General features: G+C 29.2%; 1 protein-coding gene across 2 annotated transcripts; it reads right to left on the reverse strand.

Moving 5' to 3' along the window:
- Positions 1-231: 231 nt before the first annotated feature.
- On the reverse strand, positions 232-12,188 carry LOC135963316 (L-dopachrome tautomerase yellow-f2-like). 2 transcript variants are annotated; one of them, XM_065515115.1, is made up of 6 exons: positions 11,952-12,188; positions 7,594-7,844; positions 3,195-3,288; positions 2,933-3,134; positions 590-1,040; positions 232-524 (listed from the first exon to the last, which is right to left on the reverse strand). In XM_065515115.1, the coding sequence occupies exons 1-6, from the start codon at positions 12,115-12,117 to the stop codon at positions 384-386; spliced, it is 1,305 nt and encodes a 434-aa protein (XP_065371187.1). In that variant the 5' UTR covers positions 12,118-12,188; the 3' UTR covers positions 232-383. The 2 variants fall into 2 exon arrangements, with proteins under 2 accessions (XP_065371187.1, XP_065371186.1); XM_065515114.1 differs by having other exon boundaries at positions 11,934-12,188.
- Positions 12,189-22,276: the final 10,088 nt, after the last annotated feature.

Raw genomic sequence — 22,276 nt, forward strand, 5'->3', positions numbered from 1 at the left:
GAAACTTATTACCAATTATGGAGACTGCCTAATAAAACTGCTTAAATAAATAAAAAAAAAACAAGAAATCCTAATATCACATATCCTTCATTTCCTCTCCCTTATTAATTTTACTTAATGTCTTATTTAGATAATCAGCTGCAATATTATAGTGCCTATTTTTCGAAGCAATAAATATTTTGTTTAATTTAAGTTAAAAGTATGATGGATTTGTGTAATTAAACAAATTAATTTTATAAACGTGATATGATTTTATTTCATTAGAGCATAAGCATTAAAAAATATGTAATTTCAATGTATTTTTAATTTTTCAGTTACTTATACAAATAAAAGACATCTTAAAACAAAATTTATTAAACTAGTTGTTGTTTTATTTAGCCCCCTTAAGCACATACAGTATTTTGAGCAGCCGTTGCTGTATTTTGTTTCCAAACGCGGAAATTAAACTTGTTTGTGTCCAAAGTAGAATAAATAAAAATAGGCATAGAATTAGTCATCATCCATAAGCTGCCATCTTCATCAATCTGAAAAGAGAAAAATAAAATAAATAACTGCGAACTTGATTAAGTTTGTATTTAGTTTTTAGTACCGTCAAATCGCTTGGATATATCATGGTTTGTTCATTTTGTGCCACCTGACCGTGATTAGCAGCTGTAAACGGCTTGCGTGTATTCCAGCAACCAACTCCATTGCGTTGAATTTCCGCGTAAAACACTACACCAGTACGAGGATCGTATTCGTGCATTGTCGACTGCTTTTGATCACCACGACTGCCAAGTAGACGAAAATCTTGACCATGACTTCCACGTTGGGCATTTCTTTCGTCTTGCAGAACTTCATTTTTAACAACGAACTCATTATTACTAGCCATAGCATGGAATAAAATGTTGCGTGTACCATCCCGTTCTTTTGGGCCTAAACTGACCGAAAAAATTCCATCGTTCCAGCTGAAAGACTGACCACCAATGTTTAAATCCCCAGCAATTGGATCAAAATTGAAATAATTATGCTTAAAGGACCACATTTTATTCAATTCGAAACTGCAAAAGAAAAATTGTAAAATGATTAGCCAATGCAACGTATGAACTGTTTCGGACACATTTTCGTTCAATTTTGTTCACATATAAACCTTGAGTATGCAAAACCGAAAACCTGTTAAACCAGTTTTTTCATTGTTGTAAACTCGATCGGTTTCGGTTTTCTTTAACTTATCAGTCCTGTCACAGAATCCCATTCCGATCGAAAGTGGAATTAATTCCGTTTTTTGCTTCTTCAGAAAAAGTAAAACTAAAATTACTTTCGGAATGAAAGAAATTTTAGTTTTCAAAGTGGAATTAATAGTTCTTTGTAATTACACTGTCCAACAGCATTTTTGGAACAGAATAGCGACCCTATAATTCTGAAAGGGCATTTTTTTATTTTTATTTATTTTATTGATTTCAATACATAAAAGCCTTCGTGGCCAATTATACTTGTATTGTTAGATTAATAATTTTTATAATAATAATCATTTTTGTAGAATAAACTTATAGTCCACCTGGTCTGTATTTTTTTTTTACAGTGGGTCAAAGTTTTAATTTTTTGATCGAAGGGAGCAGTATACTAACTGAAAAAAATGTTGTAAGTTAATGTCTAAGAGAATTCTTATTGTCAGAGTTATATTGGAATTTTAAGGGGATAATTTTTGTGGAAGATCTTAACCCTCTAGCTCCTCTCCTTAGGGGTCAATTTGACCCTTTTTTCGAGAAATCAAAAAAGGCCTTTCAAAAATGATATTTCAGGATTAAAATATTCGACGAAAGTTTTTGCCAAAAAAATTTCAGTGTGGGTCACCAAAGATACCAAAGCCCTTTACGCTTAATTATCAAAATATAAATTATTTTTTTAAAAAATCGCCAAAAATCTACTTATAATCCATATAAGCTGATATTTAAAATATAAATAGTTCTGGAGAAGATCTACAAAAAACGTTCATACATATGTATGTAGGTTATCACTTTTAGATCAAGAGTTATTTAGGTTTATTTATTTTTTTTAATTTTGTTCGATATTTTTTTAGTTTTTTAGATATGTCGGGCCTACGGTGGTTCGTAATTGTTTTTTAAATATCATCTTCACTTTTGCTTTATTTTTTTTTTATTTTATTCATTCAAGTAATACAAAGCCTTCAAGGCCAAAATTACATATTACTTAGCAATAATACCTAAGCATAGGAAAAAAAATTAACAAGGTGTTAAATATAAATAATACAAATAACTTATTAATCTGAATTTTCTTATATATAACGGTTCCCCAACCGTAATGTAAAAATTAAAAAGAATTTGAAAAAAGTAACAATAATTAAAGAAAAAAAACAAACAAAAGGCCCAAATCAATAGCAGCACTGAAAATTGTACTCAATGTAAGAAAAATAACTTAAATTAAAAATTAAGCTTTAATAAAAAAAACGCAGTCAAATTAAATTCAGAAATACAGAATTATTAAATATTTTTGGAATTAATAAATTACACGGAATCTGAAGAACCTAAAACGAAATCGATCGGAATTGTAACTACGGAATTGAAACCATTCCGAACAAAATGCGTGACTGGCCAGTATATACAAACCGGGGTTTTTAAGACGGTTAACCGGTTTTAATGAAATACATAAGTACATATATTTTCTTAAGTTATTTGAACATATTTTTGAAAATATGTTCTTGTAATACAAAAAATGGTTTTTTTGATGACCGACCAATGATGACAATCTATGAACTTTTTATTTTCTATGTATCGGATATGTATTTAAAAACACAAATAAACAAAACAAAAACATGTAAAGAAAATGTTTTTTTTAACTTGCCGGTTTTTTTGGATACTCTATATACCTTAATATTGTGCACAATTTATTTCGCGGGAATTTCTTCAGTTAAATATAAATGGTTATATTTTACCTGTACACATAAAGTTGATTGCTAACCAAGTCTGGTATATAGGCAAACGTTTTATCGCATCCTTTATCAGTATCGGGGGTTATACTAGCTAAACCTCGGCCTTCAGCTGCCACAGATGCTGGTATTTCGAAACGTCTAATCACTTTATCTGTACGCAAATCAATCACCCAAATTGTTGGTCTTTGAATTTGCATGAAATTATCTGGAGATTAACAAAAACAAAAATTATTAATAAGAACAAATATTTTACAACGAAACTTACTAGGATACTCCAACATGCCGGTATCAATAAACCACAAGCGACCACAGGTGTCTACACTGGTGCGATAGACCGAAACTAAATGGTCATTGTTGGACTGAAAATATATATCAAATGCTGAAATTGTAATTAACTACACTACTATACAAAATTTAATTTTTGAGAAGGGCTCCTTTTGAAAAACATCTTTTTTATGTAATTTTGGTACGCTGAACACAAATCTGTCCAACATTTTCAAATCGTGTGTGCAGTTTTCGAGATAATTTCACAGATTTCCCCTAAAAACGTATAATTTAACTGATTGTTTTATAAGCTGTTTATGGATTAGAAATCTATGGAAGATAATTTCCTAGTTGAGTACCATTTGTTATTTTAATATTTAAGGATGTTTGCAGGATTCTTTAAGGTATTGCAAAATTTAAATTTTTCTGTTTTTATCGCAACTAATATAACAAATTTATTTTCAAAACTACATAAACTAGACCATTTTTTTTATTATAAATATATAACAAATTGTGTATGTTTTATAAACCTTTTATAAATTTAAAAATTGTTTATGAATATCAGACCTGTCACACATTTTGTTCGGAATGGTTTTAATTCCGTAGTTACAATTCCGATCGATTTAGTTTTAGGTTCTTTAGATTCCGTGTAACTTATTAATTCAAAAAATATTAAATAATTCTGTATTTCTGATTTTATTTTTAACAGCGTTTTTTATATTAAAGCAAAATTTAGAAAAACAAATAATTCAAAGAAATATCAATTCCACATTGAAACTTGAAAGTGGTTTCATTCCGAAAGAAATTTTCGTTTTACAATTTCTGAAGAAGCAAAAAACGGAATTAATTAATTCCACTTTCGATCGGAATGGAATTCTGTGACAGGCCTGTATGGCGGTAAACATATATATCGATGGCTTAATATAAAAAAACGTAACTCGATTTTTTGTTACTTTACAGGAGAAGGAAAAAACTTAATAAAATCCATAAAATTTTAGACACAAAATAAGTTTTAATGCAATTTTTAATAAGAAGAGACATCATATTTTATTTCTCATTTAAAATTTATTTTTTATATTAATGAAGTTATTTATATTATTTTATATTAAGCCATCGATATGTATATGTCCAAACATTTTAAATGTGAATAAAATGTATAATGTTTAGAACCAAAGTTAACAAGTGCTATGATTTCATTTTTGGTAGAATTTAAATTATGTATACAATAGAGTTTAAATTGTTGTTATTGAAAATCAAATCCAAACAAATTAATATTTAAAACCAAAGTATAACTTTAAAACAATTTAATAAAACTCTGAGGTCTGGGTATCATTAAAAAGGCACCAACACATACATTTTTGTCAAAGAGGCTGACTACTTGTATATACTTTGGTTCTATTAGTGCGACTCATTGACAACAGTATCTAACTCTAAACATGTGTTAGTGAAAAAAGTACCTAATTCTAAATATGGTTAGTAGCAGACATACGATTTGTTGTATTTTTGTTTGACAAATCGGCGCCTCGTCTCTATGTATAATTTTCTATGGTATTAAGCATTAATAAATCGAAAATTTAATGTTAAAATCTTGTGTCTTTTGATTTCTTTATATCTCTCGCAAAACCGTAATTTCTGCAGTATTAAAAAAATATATATTAGCTGTGAATGCAATTAATTACATAATCCTGTAAACATCCTTAAATATTTAACTAAAAAATGGTACTTACTAGGGCATTCAATCGATTAACCGTTAATCGGTTAACCGATTAATTATGGTCGGTTAACCGATTAATTATGGTCGGTTAACTGTTCGAATAATTCAAAACTGACGATTTTCAAATAACAAATAAACCGATTAATTTGTGTCGATTAACCGATTAACTTTGCACTTTATATAGAAATATAGTTTTAAACACACAAATTTTATTTCTTAACTCCCTTTCTAGCAATAGTTTTTAAAAATATAGTACGAAAACTGACACTAAGGAATTTGGAAATGACCTTTTTTCTAGAATATTCTATGATGAACTTTGTCCTAATGAGTCGGAGGACGATGTGGTAATAGACGAAACTGAAGATATTACAGAAACGAGTCTTTTATCACAACTTAAAGAAACTATTAATGTATTCAAAATCTAAAAAATCCAAAAAGGACTCTCATGGTATGATGGGGGATTGTATATGCTTAGAAAAAAACTAAAAAAGAACTGAGAAATTGAATATACTATAATGTGTGAGACTAAAAAAAATCGTTAAAAAAGAAATAATTTAAATTATATTGTTTTTTAAAATATTTCAGACGATCTCCTAAAATCCATGAAAAACTCACATGTTTATTTATGGTTCTGTTGAAATGTTCGCTCATGTTCAGGAAAACGCAGCGTTTCCAAACCGTAAAAAGGCAAAACGCATTTCACCATGTTCTGAAACCCACGCGATTTGCTATTGGTTTCAGTATACACTAGCGGTTTTAAAACGCTTTTAAAATTTTTAGCGTTTTCGTTTGTCAGAACACCTGTTTGTCGTTTTCAAATCGAAAACGCAAATTTTCAGCGATATGCGCTTTTCAGAACATGGGCGGTTATTTTTTGTTTGTTCTTTTTATTAACAAAATGCTTATGTAAGTACACAAAATTCTTGTTTTTCTTTTCAATTTAAAATTAAAATGGAAATTATTCGGTTAATCGAATAATTTAAAATTAACCGATTATTAACCGATAACCATAAACAGTTTTTAACATTTTCATTTAAATTCCACGTTCTAGAGATAAAACTTCTAAAACAAACAGTTTTTAGTGAAAATATCTCGAAAACTTCACGTACAATTCATATAAAAAAACTAGCTTGACCCGGTGCGCTTGACCCGGTACCCGGTGTCGTACTAAAATAAAAAATGTGAAAGGATTTTATAAAAAAAACAAGTAAGAGTGCTATATTCGGCTGTGCCGAATCTTAAATACCCTTCACCAAATTATACTTCAAAATTTTAAATATTTTTAGGTAAACAAAATTTAATTTTTTTTCCAGTTGTTTTTTGCATTTTTTGGAAAAAAAATTTTTCGATTGTTATTTTAATTTTTTTTTTTAAATTTAAAATTTTTTTTTTTTAAATTTAAAATTTTTTTTTTTTAAATTTTAAAAAAAAAAATTATTTTTTTAATTTTAAATTTTTTTTTTTTTAAATTTAAAAATTTTTTTTTTTTTTTTTTTAAAAAAAAATTTTTTTTTTTTTAAATTTAAAAATTTTTTTTTTTTAAATTTTAAAATTTTTTTTTTTTTTTTTTTTTTAAAAAAAATCTTGTTCAAAATTGTTTTTCCCGATTTTGACCCATTGTAGGTCCAACATTCTATGGTCTTATATACGTCGTTGCAAATGTCTTTGAAATATCTATCATTAGATATCCATATTGTCTATATTAATGTTTTAGTAATCCAGATATAGGTAAAACAAGTAAGAGTGCTATATTCGGCTGTGCCGAATCTTATATACCCTTCACCAAATTATACTTCAAAATTTTAAATATTTTTAGGTAAACAAAATTTAATTTGTTTTCCAGTTGTTTTTTTAATTTTTTGAAAAAAATTTTTTTCGATTGTTATTTTAAATTTTTTTTTTTTAAATTTAAAAATTTTTTTTTTTAAATTTAAAAAAAATTTTTTTTTTAAATTTTAAATTTTTTTTTTTGTTTTTTAATTTTTTTTTTTTGGAAAAAAAAATTCGGACATGGCTTAATCGACTCCGCTATCTATAAGGATCCAGAATATATATACTTTATAGGGTCGGAAATGAAAAATGTAGAAATTACAAACGGAATGACAAACTTATATATACCCTTCTCACGAAGGTGAAGGGTATAAAAATAGGTCAAAAATCGAGGTTGTCTTGGTTTTTTCCTCATATCTCAGCCATTTGTGGACCGATTTTGCTGATTTTAAATAGCAAAATTCTCGAAAGCATGTCTGACAGAATTATTGAAGATTTGGATCCCGAAGATATCTGGGGTCTTCAGAAAACTGATTTCAACAGACAGACGGACAGACAGACAGACGGACATGGCTTAATCGACTCCGCTATCTATAAGGATCCAGAATATATATACTTTATAGGGTCGGAAATGAAAAATGTAGAAATTACAAACGGAATGACAAACTTATATATACCCTTCTCACGAAGGTGAAGGGTATAATAAATTAATATAATTAATGCCGGAAGTTCTTGAGTAGTGAAAAGGAGGCAGTGTTGTTAGTTCATCAAGTTTCTCCAAAAAATTTCTCTTATCTCTTTTACAAGGACTTTTTCTTTACAAAAAGTCTCCTGAAATCTCCATACATGGACCATTTAATTTTTATATAAAAATTTCACTCTAATATACATATGTATTTAAATTTATTCAAAATACCGTTAACTGATTAGTTTCAAAATCGGGATACGCTATTAGTTTTGGACTTTCTTGTGCCCCATCTTTGTTCAAGTCAATATAATTCAAGGTCGATGGTATGCCAACTCTTCGTCTTGGCATAGTTACAAATAAACGTCCTTTATAATGTGTAGCTCCCATGGGTACATTGTTATATGGTATATAGGACGCGTTATTATTAGCTTGACGTCTACTTCTCGCTCCATGATACTGACCCGGGAAATATATAATTCCTAAAAATAGTAAATTAAGTAAAAAATTATAGAATAACTAGAATGACAAATATTCTGCCAAAATTTTACAATAATCGATGTGTTTTACTGAACATTTTACCATCAAAAGATAGAGGGTTTTGAATACAGTCCCTCGATATGTTTTAATAACTTTAGAGTTTATTTTGTATGTAGGCCATGTAGAAATACACATAACTTTAGAATAATATAAATGATCTGAAAGCCTTATTGATCATTTATATTATTCTAAAGTACCACAATTCTGTAAATTTTATTGATAAATATTTATCGTTAATTAGTTGAGAATAAAGAGTTAGCCAGAAAAAACTTATACTTGTATTAAGTTAAATAAAACATAAACCGTTCAATATAAAATACCTACATTTATTCTAATATTGTGCAAATTCATTAAACATTACAAATATTGGCAAATTTTTTGTCCGGTTTTGTCCTCGTCCATCAGCCACATAAAATTCTTGACCCGGAAGTTGGGAAAAGTCTGCCAGCACATAAGTTTCATCATCCATCACACAACAGGTGTATTTTTTTTATAAAATTTACCTCAATTTTTTCGCTCGTTTTTTTGCTTCTAAATTCTTTATCGCATTGCGATCTGGAATTTTCTGAACTTTATACGACTTCAACTCAGCATTAGCTCTGCGCACAAAATAATGAGAGCATTTAACTTTACTAGCTGCTTTTCTGATAGAAGTGTTACGTGCTCTTCGAAAGAGTTGTTCGAATTCTTTTGCCTATCCAATATCTGTTAGACATTTTTCTTCCTGATCCAGGTTTTCTTTCAATTAATCACCCTTATCGTGGTTGGCGGATGTGTTTTACGCCTACGACTGTTTCGTACTAGATTAAAGAAACACGTTACATTTTATCTTTAATCTAGTACAAAACTGTCGTAGGCGTAAAACTCATACGCCAACCACTTTGACAGTTTAAAATTAATGATTTAGAAAAGATTATTGGTCTGTTCAATAACAAAAAAAAACTATTACGAATTATTACAAATTTTCACATAAAAGTTTTAAATTTGTATTGAAAAACTGGAAAATTTATAAACAATTTGTGATAATTCGTAATAGTTTTTTGTTATTGAACAGACCATATATCTCACAAATTTTAAAAGCTAACGTATCGGTAGCACTACGACAAATTAAAAGTTATGGTTAAGCCATAACGATAATTGTTTTATAACAAAATTATTAGAAGTAAGCTATTCATGAAAAGTACGCTCATTTGAGTAGTACCGATTTATTTGAGTTTAAATTCAATAAATTAATATGCTGTTTTTCTAGCGAACGAGTACTTTGAGTGGAAATTTAACATGTGTTTTGTTATTGTAACAAAAACAAAATACATGTAAAACGTCCACTCAAAGCACTCGTTCGCTATAGAAAAACAGCATATAACATTTTAGAAAATGTTTGACGCAAAATCTATTATTTTTTGGAAATATTTACTTTTTTGAGGAAGTATTATAAATTAAAGGAGGAAGTATTATAAAAATCTGTATAACCTAACTATAGGATCTATGTCAATTGGATTTATTATTTAGCCAATAAAATGCATTCAAATTCTTTTGAAATTCCGAAATGTTTGATGGTAGATAGATGCATGAATGAATTTTTAGTTAATCCTCAGCAAGGATGGCTTCCGATTTGAAACGGTTAAAAAGGTAACGGTAACGCCAATTTGGATTAATTCGGTATACATATTTTAGCAAGATACAAAATTGCGGTACAGGTGGTCGAATACATAAAAGAAATTGTATATTTATATGACTTTATGATGGCTAAAATAGGTTTTTAAACGTTTTTAATGATATTCGTACACATTTAAACAAACAATGCATTCGTGTTACAAAAAAAACTAATAAACTAACATACAATTAAAAATGTTTGTTAAATACACATGAATAAATTTGTATCAATTATGCCTTGTCGACAAGTTGTAGGTATATCTATTATGAATTGTCGGTCTGTACTTAAAGCTTAGTGAAGCGAAATGACCGCAAACAAGTTGAATGCACTTCAATTACAAAGTCCTTAATCAAATATGCAGTATGCATATTAAATGTGGAGACTGATCACGTTGCAACGCGTTGCAGAATAAAAAAACTTAACATAGTATAAACTGCAGCAGACGGAAGAACTCGTTTCGTACATGTTGATCCTAAAATAATTTGGCTAAGAACTAGGATAGTGTCAACTATATTTTCTAGCGCTAAAAATTTCACTTCAACTTTCATCTGTACAGGTCCATATTTTTATTAAATTCTCAACCTATACGTGGCCTGTACAAGAGTTGGCATTCAAAATGCTTTGTTTATTCATGCTTCAGATGGAAAAACGAAAATTTTTGTTACATTAAGAATTAATATAAGATCTCAAAAATAAAACCAATTCTTGAAATTTCCATATAAAAAAATTCTAGGACTTTTCATTCTTTTTAGTGTAGTGAAGCACTATATACCCAGCTTATGTTTATAGTGCAAAATTATGTTTTATAGGTGACAAAATAAAAAAGTTAAAGGCACAACGATTCCTTTCAACCACCTTTAAGGCAAAACAACGTTTGCCGGGTCAGCTAGTTGTTTATATTTAACATAGCCGTTTTTGATATAGATGGGTAATTTTTATTAAGGACGAATGCTGAGAAAACGGATAAGCTTTTCATCGCTTTCTAATCAACAACACAATAGTGTCAGAATATTTTCAAGAAGCAACATTTTTATAATTTACTAGTTGATCGCCCCGGCTTCGACCGGTAGCATTTACTAATGTTAGTTCTTGAAGTTTCTCCAACCCACATAAACCTGCCTGTTCTTATTTATTTGCAAATAAAATATCTAAATTTGTACTGCATACTTTAAGGAGCTTTCCGAGTTTTACCCGGAATTTTTAATTTTTTTTCTTTACAAACCATCTACTGAAAATTTCGAATCAGCCAAATCGCTCCAGCCGTTATCATATGATTCCATTACATACATGGACCATTTCATTTTTATATATATAGATAGAAGATGTATTTCACATTTATTTGCACAAATTAGTTACTGAAATACTCTTAGATATACTACAAACATTACGAATTAAAAGTGCAAATATTTGAGTTACCCAAAATGAAGTAAATATGTATGTACGTGTGAAGCATTTACATCTTGCAACTTTTTTTATTCTCATTTAATTATCTTTAACTAACTGCGAGAAAATATAGCTTTTCAAATTTATTAACTGTTTTTTAAAAGTAGGTATTAATTAAAAAGTTTAATCTCAGGAATATACGTTTTTCAGTGAAATGTGTATACTGAATAGGGTTCCTATGCGGGAAAAATTTCCCGGGAATATTTTTTTGTAAATTTTCGGGAATTTCTTTATATGTTTTCTTCTGAAAGTTACAATATTCAGATTCTTTGCGATGACCAAATTTGTTGCTAATTGAATTATTCTATTATATCCATATATTTTTTAAGTTCTACACCATTTTCAATTGTATTTCAGAATTTTCTAATTGTATTTCAGAAATTTCTAACTGTATTTCAGAATTTTCCAATTGTATTTCAGAAATTTCAATTTAGTATTAAAAAAGACAATTTATTCGAAAAAAAATTTACTGGTTTTTGGTTTAATTTAGTAGTAAAAAATTCCCGGGAATTCGCGGGATTGAAAAGATTTTTTAATTTCCTCCCGGAAAAGGAAAAACTCCGGGAAATTAGGAACCCTAATACTGAACCTTATAGAGTGTGAAATTATTAGCTTACAGCGGAAATTACGGGAAATTTCAAAATGAAAAGTTTTCTTATAAAATTGTAGTGTGAGAATAGATACGTTTTAAGTAGAATTAAGTAGATTAGAAAAATAATATGAATTTTTGAATTTATTATGTTTTAAGTCTTTGTTATTCATCTTTGAAAATTTCACAGATAAAGAAAATATACAATTGGGATGAACCAATTATTTACATATACTATATACACATACACTTGACCTAACTGTCCAGAAACAATTGCGATATGACAATTTAACAAAACAAAAATCTATTATCACTTAATTTGATCGCATACGAATGTATAAGTACCTGATTTTGGTGTCTTACCCGATGGTGGGTTACTAATAATTGGTCCTGCTGTCATCGGATTATTGCCACGATTATAATAATCCATTTGTTTCCATTTGAAGACCTCAATCATTCCATCAGCATTTGTATGCAACAGTGAACAAATAATGACCAACGAAATGATAAAGATTACTCGTAAAATCATTTTAAAACCGTTTCAATTTAATATAATAGGCACAATTTCGTTGAACAAACTAATGAACCGCTCTTAGCAAAGTAATAATAGCTACTAAATTCTTAATAAAGTTTAAACTTTGAGCAAGTATTTAAAAATACATACATAAATACATACATATACTATACAACCATATGTATGTTTGAGTATATATTTATTTATTGATAGATACTTAGATTTTAAGTTTAGGATGAGCTGAGTTGAGTTGATTTGTAAATAAAAGTTTAAATGTTTGATAAGCTACCTAGTACTAAAATATTGATTCAGTAATATGCGAATTATCTTTATAGTTTATTTTTTTTTTTTTTTGAAATATGATCTTAAAACCGGTTTGATTTTTCTTAATTGAATTGTTGGATGTTCCACAAGTATTGATACATAAATTATACCCTATAATACAGGTGTAATGATGTAATAAAATGGGCCAATAATTAAGTAATGGCATATTTTATGAGAACGCAAGTGAATTTTTAATGCCATTTTTTATATTATTATTGTTTACTTTTAATTTATGACCTACATACAAAATTAAACAATAAAATAAAAAGAAGTAAGGGGTTTAGAAGCAAATGCTGAAATGTCCACTTTTTTAGTTTCTGTAATAAATCTGAAAAACCTGTATCTTTAAAGATTCTAATATTTATTATAGTTTTATTTTTATTATATACAGTATTGGCCATAACTAAAACACCCCCTCAATAGATTTTTTCAAAACATAATGTTTTTGATAAAAAAATGTTTTTTGAATTGTGTTTTGTATATATTTTATTAACTTATATTGTTAATGTTCATATAATACTATGTTCACATTTGCAGAGTTAATCATCTCAAACGTGATTAAGCTCTAATCACATCAAAATCGAGATGATTATCCATACTTCTAAATGATTTGTTAAACACTTCAAATTGACATGATTAAATCTTAATCATTTCATTAATCAAGTAGAATCACCTGAACATACCTCAAACTAATGATGATGTAGCATCGGCCACAATGAACATACCTTTCAGATGTACTACCGATAAATACTGTTACGTTTTAACCTTTTCAAAACGTTGGTTTATTTCCTTTAAATAAACCGGATACTTTTGATTGCAAATAAAAGTCGTTTAGTAGTTTAAAAATTGTAACGACTCTTTATTTATTTAAAATGTACAACAACCACAGAATGAAATAGTCACTCAGTGTTTTTTATACACGTTTATAAATTCGCAGAAATACAGACACACTTTATAATGTACACGAAGTCACTTGAAAATACAGCACACTTTAAGGCACTCAGTTGATGTTTATTCGAATAGCGTCACTGATAAACTGAACTCACAACTGCAACCATTGCCACTATTTATACACACGCCATCTCTGGTGAACTTTCAACAATGTTCTTTAACTGTCAAAACTCGTATATTTCGAATTCGAATATACGAGTCGAAGCAAACATTCAGCGTTGCCATACTTACGATCAATGATCAACTCAAAGCTTTTATTCAATGTTAATAATGCCCACAGATATGTTACAGTTTGAGAGGCACTGCTATTTAAATCAGCCGTTAAAATCGTTATATTTGAATTCAAGTACAATTTCGTAACAATACATTTTTGTTAAACAACAATAAATAATCCATCAATGTTCACAATTCCATCATTATTAAGTTTAAATAATCAGCTGAGAACTTTATTAAAGTATTTCTTTCCATTTTTAATGCCTTAAAAAATATAAATTTGTTTGTTTGTTTTTTTCTTTGTCAACTTAATCACTTTACTGTCAACTTAATCATCTCAAATGTAATATGAACGGCTTTGATTAACTTAATCATTTCGCTTAAACGCGTTTAAAACCCCAAGTGTGAACATAGCATAAAGGAAGGCGTAGTTTGTATAATTTATGTTGTATATAGTTTATTTTGAAAAAAACAATGGCATGGAAAAAGTACTCCAGTGAATTTAAAATTAAGGTTATTGAAGACATGAATTGAGTAAAAAATATTCAATTAACAGATCAGTTTTGTCAGGCTCATTTCAAAGTTTTAGCAGACTGGTCGTATATCAACTGCAGGACGTCCACGAAAAAAAAAACACGATATTATGATTCCTTGATCAAAAGAGCAATTCAAAAAGATCCTACAGCATCAGCTAGTCAAGTATGAACAAGTTTAAGATTATGGGTTAGCGAAAGAACAATCCGTATAAGAGCAGTAGAAGTCGGATTATTCAGTTGACGACCAGCAAAAAACCCTTTATATCAGCTAAGAACAAGAAAGCTAGACTGGAGTTTGCCAAAGCGCACATCGACTGGAGTGTCCAAAAATGGAAGACAGTACTGTTCTCTGACGAATCCAAATACAACTTCAAAAGTTCCGATGGAATAAGGCGTGTACGCAGGCCAAAAGTAGAAAGACTGAATCCTAAGTATTGCAAAGGAACAATTAAACATGGAGGAGGCAATGTAATGGGGTTCTTTTCTGGTTAAGGAATTGCGCCAATTCATAAAATTGATGGGATTATGGATCGGTTCATGTACCGTGATATATTGAAAGATGTAATGTTGCCTTATGCCAGTGAAAAGATGCCACTTATAGGAAGCTTCCAACAGGATAACGATCCTAAGCACACCTCAAAAGTTTGTAAGACTTGGCTACAGATCAATAAAATTATGTATTGGACTCCTCAATCTCCCAATATCAATCCTATTGAGAACTTGAGGGATATTGTTAATATGAAAATAAGACGTGAAAATTGCCGAAATATGGATCGGAAATTTTCACGATTTATTTCAAGCCTTTAAAATAGCTGGGAAGGAATATTGCAAGACAAGATAAAGAACTTATTATCTTCTATGTCTAAGTGATATGCTTGTGTCATCCAATGCAAAGGACTTGCAACAAAATATTAATTATAATTTGTTTTATATTTTATCCATTTTCTATCTTAAAATATTTTTGGATTTTAAGTTACCTCTTATAGAAAGATTAACATTAAAAGTATTTGTTTATCAATAATAAATAAAAGAGTAACGTTACTGACTGATTCATCATCGCACAGCCCAAACGGCTGAAGCTAGAATCATGAAATTTTAACTGTGGGTTCCTCCCTCCCCAAAACGATCCACTAACAAAGGATTTTTGGAAATTCGAACGTTTAGGGGGTAAAAACGGGTAATTACGGTAACCTTATATCTTCAAAACTAATAAAGATACAAAAAAACTTAAAATTGCATGTTACTCCATTTAAAAAATAAGATGACAGGTGTTTCGTACTTTTTCGAAATTCGAACCTTTCTGTATTTTAGTACTTTTTTGGCACCCTATGTATCTTTTAAACCAATAAGCATAGACACAAATTTTAAATCGTATTCTTTACCTATCAAAAAATAAAAAATATAAGTTTGGTACTTTTTGGAAATTCGAACCCTTAAGGGATAAAAATTTTGTTTATTTTTGGTACCTTTTCATAAAATATGTTTTTCTATAATTTGACATAGACATACAAATATTTTATTATGAGCTTCCACAAGGATACAGTAATTTATTTGAATAAAATTTTACCACCGCAATGGGGATAAAAAAGTACCAAAAAGGGGATTAAATCGGAAAAATACATTTTATTTGAAATTATTAAGCCAATTTTGATAAATTTTTTATCATTGGTTCCTGAATTCATACAAACATTAACTAACAGGGTGTTATTTGGAACTCGAAAGCCAAGGTGTATATTGGACCAAATCCGGGTAAACAGTTTGGTACTTTTTTTAAAATATATTTTTTCTTGGGCACATTAACAATAATATTAATCTTTTGAGACATGTCTGTAGCATAAACAATTTTGGCAAAATGGATTATTTATAAATTTGAAACTTGAGAGGTGTTCAAGGAGGAAAAGGGAAATTGGTATTTTTCTCCTAATGGTGCTTTTTTAATATTTTAAATTATTTCACTTATCGACATTAAAGTTAGCTGATATGTATCATCAGTGAAGTTAGTGTTATGAATAGGGGATAATATTTAGGTACCAAAATGTGAGAACTGAACTATAGGTAATTTTTATTCTTCTAATGGTACTTTTTTAATTTTCTATAACAATGGACTTAGAAACATGAAATTAACCTAAGTGAGTGAGAGTTCTAGGGGGAGATTTTTTTGGTATTTTTTCTTTATTCGAATGGTACTTTTTGTAATTCCTTCACCAATGAACCTAGAAACATGAAATAAAGCATGTATGTAACCTAGTGAGTTGGAAACCACTAGTATGAGCTTTTGGTACTTTTTCTATATTTTAATGGTACTTTTTAGAATTTTCTATAAAAATGGACTTAGGAACATGAAATTAAGGAACAGTGAGTGCGAATTCTAGGGGGAGACTTTTTGGTACCTTTTCTTTAATGAACCTAGAATGAACCTAGAAACGTGATATAAAGGTTATATGGACCCGTGTGAGTGGGAAACCACAAGTGGGGTTTTTTGGTACACATAATAGTACTATTTCCTTCTTTTAATTGAGGTGGCGAAGCGCACCGGGTCAGCTAGTCAATAATAAATATGTATATTAACAAATGAAAATACATAATCGAAATTTGAAACTTTGTTTTTATAAGAGAAAATATAATATAAAAAAAGTTCACTGAGGGGTGCTTTAGTAATGGCCGATACTGTATGTACAGTGTTGGAAAAAATAATAGGTACTCAGATCTTAATTTTATATTTTTTAAATAAAAATACCTGACCTTGAAATTTAAATTTGTGCTCTAAACGAAAAGAAATTATAAAATATAACAGTAAAAAATTAATTCTTGTAATTCGATTTTACTGTCGAAATCAAATTATTTGAATTATAAAATCAAGTTTTCAAAGCACTTCACTCTAAGAAAAAGACATGAAACTCGAGGAAGACAGAAAAAACCTCAGAAGTAGTATGAACCAAAAATATCATTTGAAGTCATGGAATGAAATTAAAAACGATTATGTGCATCAGTTACAAGTCGTACAATAAGGAATACACTTATAGAAGCTGAATTATAGGGACGAAGTCCAAGAAAAGTACCATTATTAAGTAAGGAAAATATAAAAAGACGATTATTATTCGGCAATCAACACCTGCGTCGGGAAAATTGGAAAAATTTACTGTGATCAGATGAAAACAAAATTAATTTGTTTGGGTCTGATGGTAAAATGTTTGTACGACCGTCAAACATCATGGAGGTTCGATACTGATAACGACCGGAAGCACTCCTCTAGGCTTGCTAAGTTATGGTCTCAAGAGAACAACGTGCGTGTCCTAGATTGACCCTCCCAGTCTCTGGACTTAAACCCCATTAAGCATTTGGATGTGTGCAAAAAGTCCAGGAAATGTGGTATTCTATATCCCCGGAAACCTGTGCTAAGCTTGTTGGATCTATGCAACGAAGTAATTAAAATAAAGGGATCATCTATCAAATATTAATTAAAATTTAAAATTCTAAAAAAACTAAAGCTTTCCTATTATTTTACACAGTCTGTTTTTTTGGAATTTAAATATTTTGTTGTAAATTCATTGAATAGAATAAAGGCCCTAATTTTGTAAATCACGTCACCAAAGTGATATTTATATGGAAAACAAAATTTCAAAAATTTTAAAAATTTGTTTTTGTTTTATATACAAAATTTTCAAATTATGAAAGGCAAATCAACGCTTGAATTTTGGTGCGTTTATTCTGTTAAGAATTTGTATATAAAACAAAAACAAATTTTTAAAATTTTTGAAATTTTGTTTTTGCTTTCCATATAAATATCACTTTGTGATGTGATTTACAAAATTAGGGCCAAATTTTCTTTTTGTTATTTAGGCTGGGTAAAATCAATGTTTAAATATATTTTGTTCATACAAACTAAATAAATTTTATCTTTGATTAAGCTTAAACTATGTTTAACATTTAATAAATTACCAGGGGCCTATTTCACTAAGCTACAAGTTCACAATTACTATTATTAACATTAATTAGGATTTGGTTACCTTAATAGAAAGTCCCTAACTCGTGTTTTTTTATGTCGAGATTTTTTTGCTAAATATGATATATGAGTGGACCATTTACCGAAATAATCGAAAATCTGGGCTTATAAAAAACACGTTTCTATATTAACCCTCCGTTAGTCGCAATCAGTTTCAATTGCGACTATAGTCGCAATGTATCATATTGATATCAATAGAGTAGAGTAGCGGCACCAAGCTTAAGAGTTTTATGATCTCAAAAAATTAACATTGGGTGAGTGTACTTCATTTTTGCAGGTCATGGAAATAGTCAGTTGTAAAAAATCAGTGTGATCTTGTGGTAGACTTTTTTTTGTGATCTGTTAAAAATTATTTTTTTTCTAAAATCACGTGTTTTAAACTTCATTAATTTAATTTTAACATCAAATGGGAATATTTTGCTATTGATGAACACATGCAACAATATTGCATTTTAGTGTATATGTTTAATTTTATAATAATTTCAATAAATCACGTGGTCGGCTAATGTGGTATAGCTAAAGAATTTCAAACCATTAATATGCCAAAGAAAGGTGAAGTAATAAAATGGGCAGCGGAAGATTTGAAGAAAGCTATCTGAGCTATTAGAAACAACGAGATATACATTATTTTCGCATCAGTCATTCAATGTCTCTTAGCGAAGAATGTTTTGAGGAGCTTCTGGTAAGCTTGGTCAGCCGCCAACTATAACCGCACCCATTGAAGATGCTTTAAATAAACCGCAACTCATTTACAAATTAAAATACTATGCATCGGTTATGTGGTTTAGCATACAATATCAACAGAACATAGTATACCACATTACCCGCCAATTTTTTCAATGGCTTGTTTATGGCCTTTTTCACTTTTTCCCAAATTTCTCTAAAACTTGAACTTAAAAAAATAGGTATACCACATTACCCGAACTTAATCTAAAGAAAAAGCCGCCTATGATAATAATCTCTTTACTTTTTCTTTCGTAAACATAAAAACTATATTAAACTAGCTGACCCGACAGACGTTGTCCTGTCCAAGTTAAAAAAAAGCTTGTGTTTGATTTGTGAGAAGCGGTTTGAAATGGGTAAAAATAGTTAAAAAGAAAAAAAAACACGTATTGTTGAATGATAATTTTTATTCATATAGGCCATAGAATAAAATATATGTACATAGAAGTGCTACAGAGAGACAAAGAACCTAAGTTTTTGTCAAAAACCTAAGTCTTACAACATCACAATACATGTAAATCAATGTACATATTTTGAGTTTTTATATCAGTAATCAAATTTTGGTCTGAAAAATGAGTGATCACAGATCGATCTCCTTTTCTTGATAAAACACTTATTGGCCAAGTTATTAGCAAATTTAGATATTTTGAGTTTTTATATAAAAAATCGATTTTTGTTCAGAAATATTAGTGATCACATGCTTTTCTTGATTAAACGCTTATTGCCAAGTTATTAGCGAATTTACATATTATTGGCCAAGTTATTAGCGAATTTAGATATTTTGTGTTTTTATATAAAAAATCGATTTTTGGCCAGAAATATGAGTGACCACAGATCGAGCTGCTTTTCTTGATTAAACGCTTATTGGCCAAGTTATTAGCGAATTTAGCAATTTTGAGTTTTTAAATAGAAATTCGATTTTTTTAGTGATCACAGATAGAGCTGCTTTTCTTGATTAAACGCTTATTGGCCAAGTTATTAGCAAGTTCAGATATTTTGAGTTTTCATATAAAATCGATTTTTGTTCCGAAATATGAATGATCACAGATCGAGCTGCTTTTCTTGATTAAAAGCTTAATGGCCAAGTTATTAGCGAATTTAGATATTTTGAGTTTTCATATAAAATCGATTTTTTTTAGATATTTTGAGTTTTTATATAAAATATATATTTTGAGTTTTTATATAAAAAACCGATTTTTTGTAGATTTTTCTTGATTAAACGCTTATTGGCCAAGTTATTAGCGAATTTAGATATTTTGAGGTTTTATATAAAAAATCCATTTTTTAGATATTTGGAGTTTTTGTAAAAAATCGATTTTTGGTAGAAATATGAGTGATCACAGATCGAGCTCCTTTTCTTGATTAAAAGCTTATTGGCCAATTTATTAGCGAATTTAGATATTTTGAGGTTTTATATAAAAAATCGATTTTTGTTCAGAAATATGAGTGATCACAGATCGAGCTGATTTTCTTGATTAAACGCTTATTGGCCAAGTTATTAGCGAATTTAGATATTTTGAGTTTTTATATAAAAATCGATTTTTGTTCCGAAATATGAGTGATCACAGATCGCGCTTCTTTTCTTTATTAAACGCTTATTGGCCAAGTTATTAGCGATTTTAGATATTGTGAGTTTTTATATAAAAAATCTATTTTTTGTCAGAAATACATATGAGTCGAGATCGAGGTCCTTTTCTTAATTAAACGCTTATTGGCCAAGTTATCATGAGTTTTTATATAAGTAATCGAATTTTGGTCTGAAAAATTAATCGATGTATTTTGCAGATGTATTTAATGAGTGGTCGAGAATCTAAATATTTTTTAAATAAATTTGGCATTTCTAAACAGCTGGTCCGATCAGAATAAAATGTGGGCGTAGCCAAGGAGTATTTAAAATGGGAGTTATTAAAATCGGCCCTACAATTCTCCAGGGGCGGCGCTATGGGGGCTCAAAGTAGGGTACCTTTGACATGTAAAATTTTTAAACACGTGAGTTTTAAAAGTGTCGTATTTTTGAACCTCATTGAGATATTGACTTGAATTTTTTTTGTAAGACCATTTTACATTTCATCTTACGGCTAGTAAATTCTCAAATTTGTTTAACAAAAATTTTTAAAAATTTAACGGTATCCTACGAAGATAAAATGTCATACACAAGTAAATACGGATATATTTTAAATAAAAATTAGCTTTTATTTTAATTTTTCTCGAAATATATTAATTTTTTTCCCTAAATTTTTTGTTCAAGTGACCTGAAACACGTTAATGGTTTGGCGAATTTGTAATAACTTTAACATTTTTTAACCAAATTTTGTCATTTATGTCTAATACAACGATAATTACGTACACATTTCAATTATTTTGCATTCAATTGCAAAAGTATTTATTTAGTAGCAACTTTTTTACAAAAATTGAATTTTTTTTCCGAATTTTGGCGATAATACAGTTTTTGGGTCATTTTGACTGTCACTCTAATATACATACATCAGGGCACACTTTGAAAGGTGACTGCATCACTACAACAAATACAAAAATTGCAGGTACCAAAGTAAATTAATAAAGTAGCGACAGTACTACAACATTTACAAAAACCACAAGCAATTTTGTTTTTGGTTTAAGGTCTGAGCTGTCAAAGTTGCCTGTTGTTGTTTTTTGCTTTTGGGCTTGTTGTATTTTTCGCCACAACAACCACAAGTGAATTGACAGTTCAGACTGAATAAAAAAATAGTCAGCTGTTCTACTGAGTCTACTTTATTATTTTACTTTGGCAGGTACTTTGTTTTTGTTAAAAAGCAGGTGAACTGTCAAAGTTGCCTGTTGTTGTTTTTGCTTTTGGGTTTGTTGTATTTTTCGCCACAACAACCACAAGTTCAAGGCGTATTAACAAGGTGAGTGCGTCCCGGCAACAAATACAACAATGCAAAAACAACAGGCAATTTGTTTTTGTTAAAATGTACGGTAAATGTCAAAATCAGGGCGAATTAAAATATTACTATGTTATTTACAATAACAAATGTAAACATAAACAAAGTTTGACATATAGTGTACATAAAACCACAGCGAATTAAGAAACAGCTGATTTTATGCACTCACCTTGTTAATACGCCTTGCACAAGTTAATTGATAATTCAAACTGAATAAAAAAATAATCAGCTGTTTTATCGCAGTCACCTTTCTATGTGTGCCCTGACATACATATTATTGCTACGAATTTGCATTTGAATTTAACGGTCTGTAACGACTGCCTGCCACTTTCATCAGGTTTATAAACATGTCCATCAGTAGCTTCTACATTTCAATAATGTTTATTAGGGTGCCCCTTAACATACAAGAGTTTGATTTTTCCCAGTCTCAACCCCTACTCCCCCTATTTTGGTTAATTTAGGTAAAAAAATCATCCTGAAAAAATGTTTGGTGAATCGGT

Source organism: Calliphora vicina, chromosome 1 (assembly GCF_958450345.1).
Source record: "Calliphora vicina chromosome 1, idCalVici1.1, whole genome shotgun sequence".
In the NCBI taxonomy this organism is placed as follows: Eukaryota; Metazoa; Arthropoda; class Insecta; order Diptera; family Calliphoridae; genus Calliphora; species Calliphora vicina.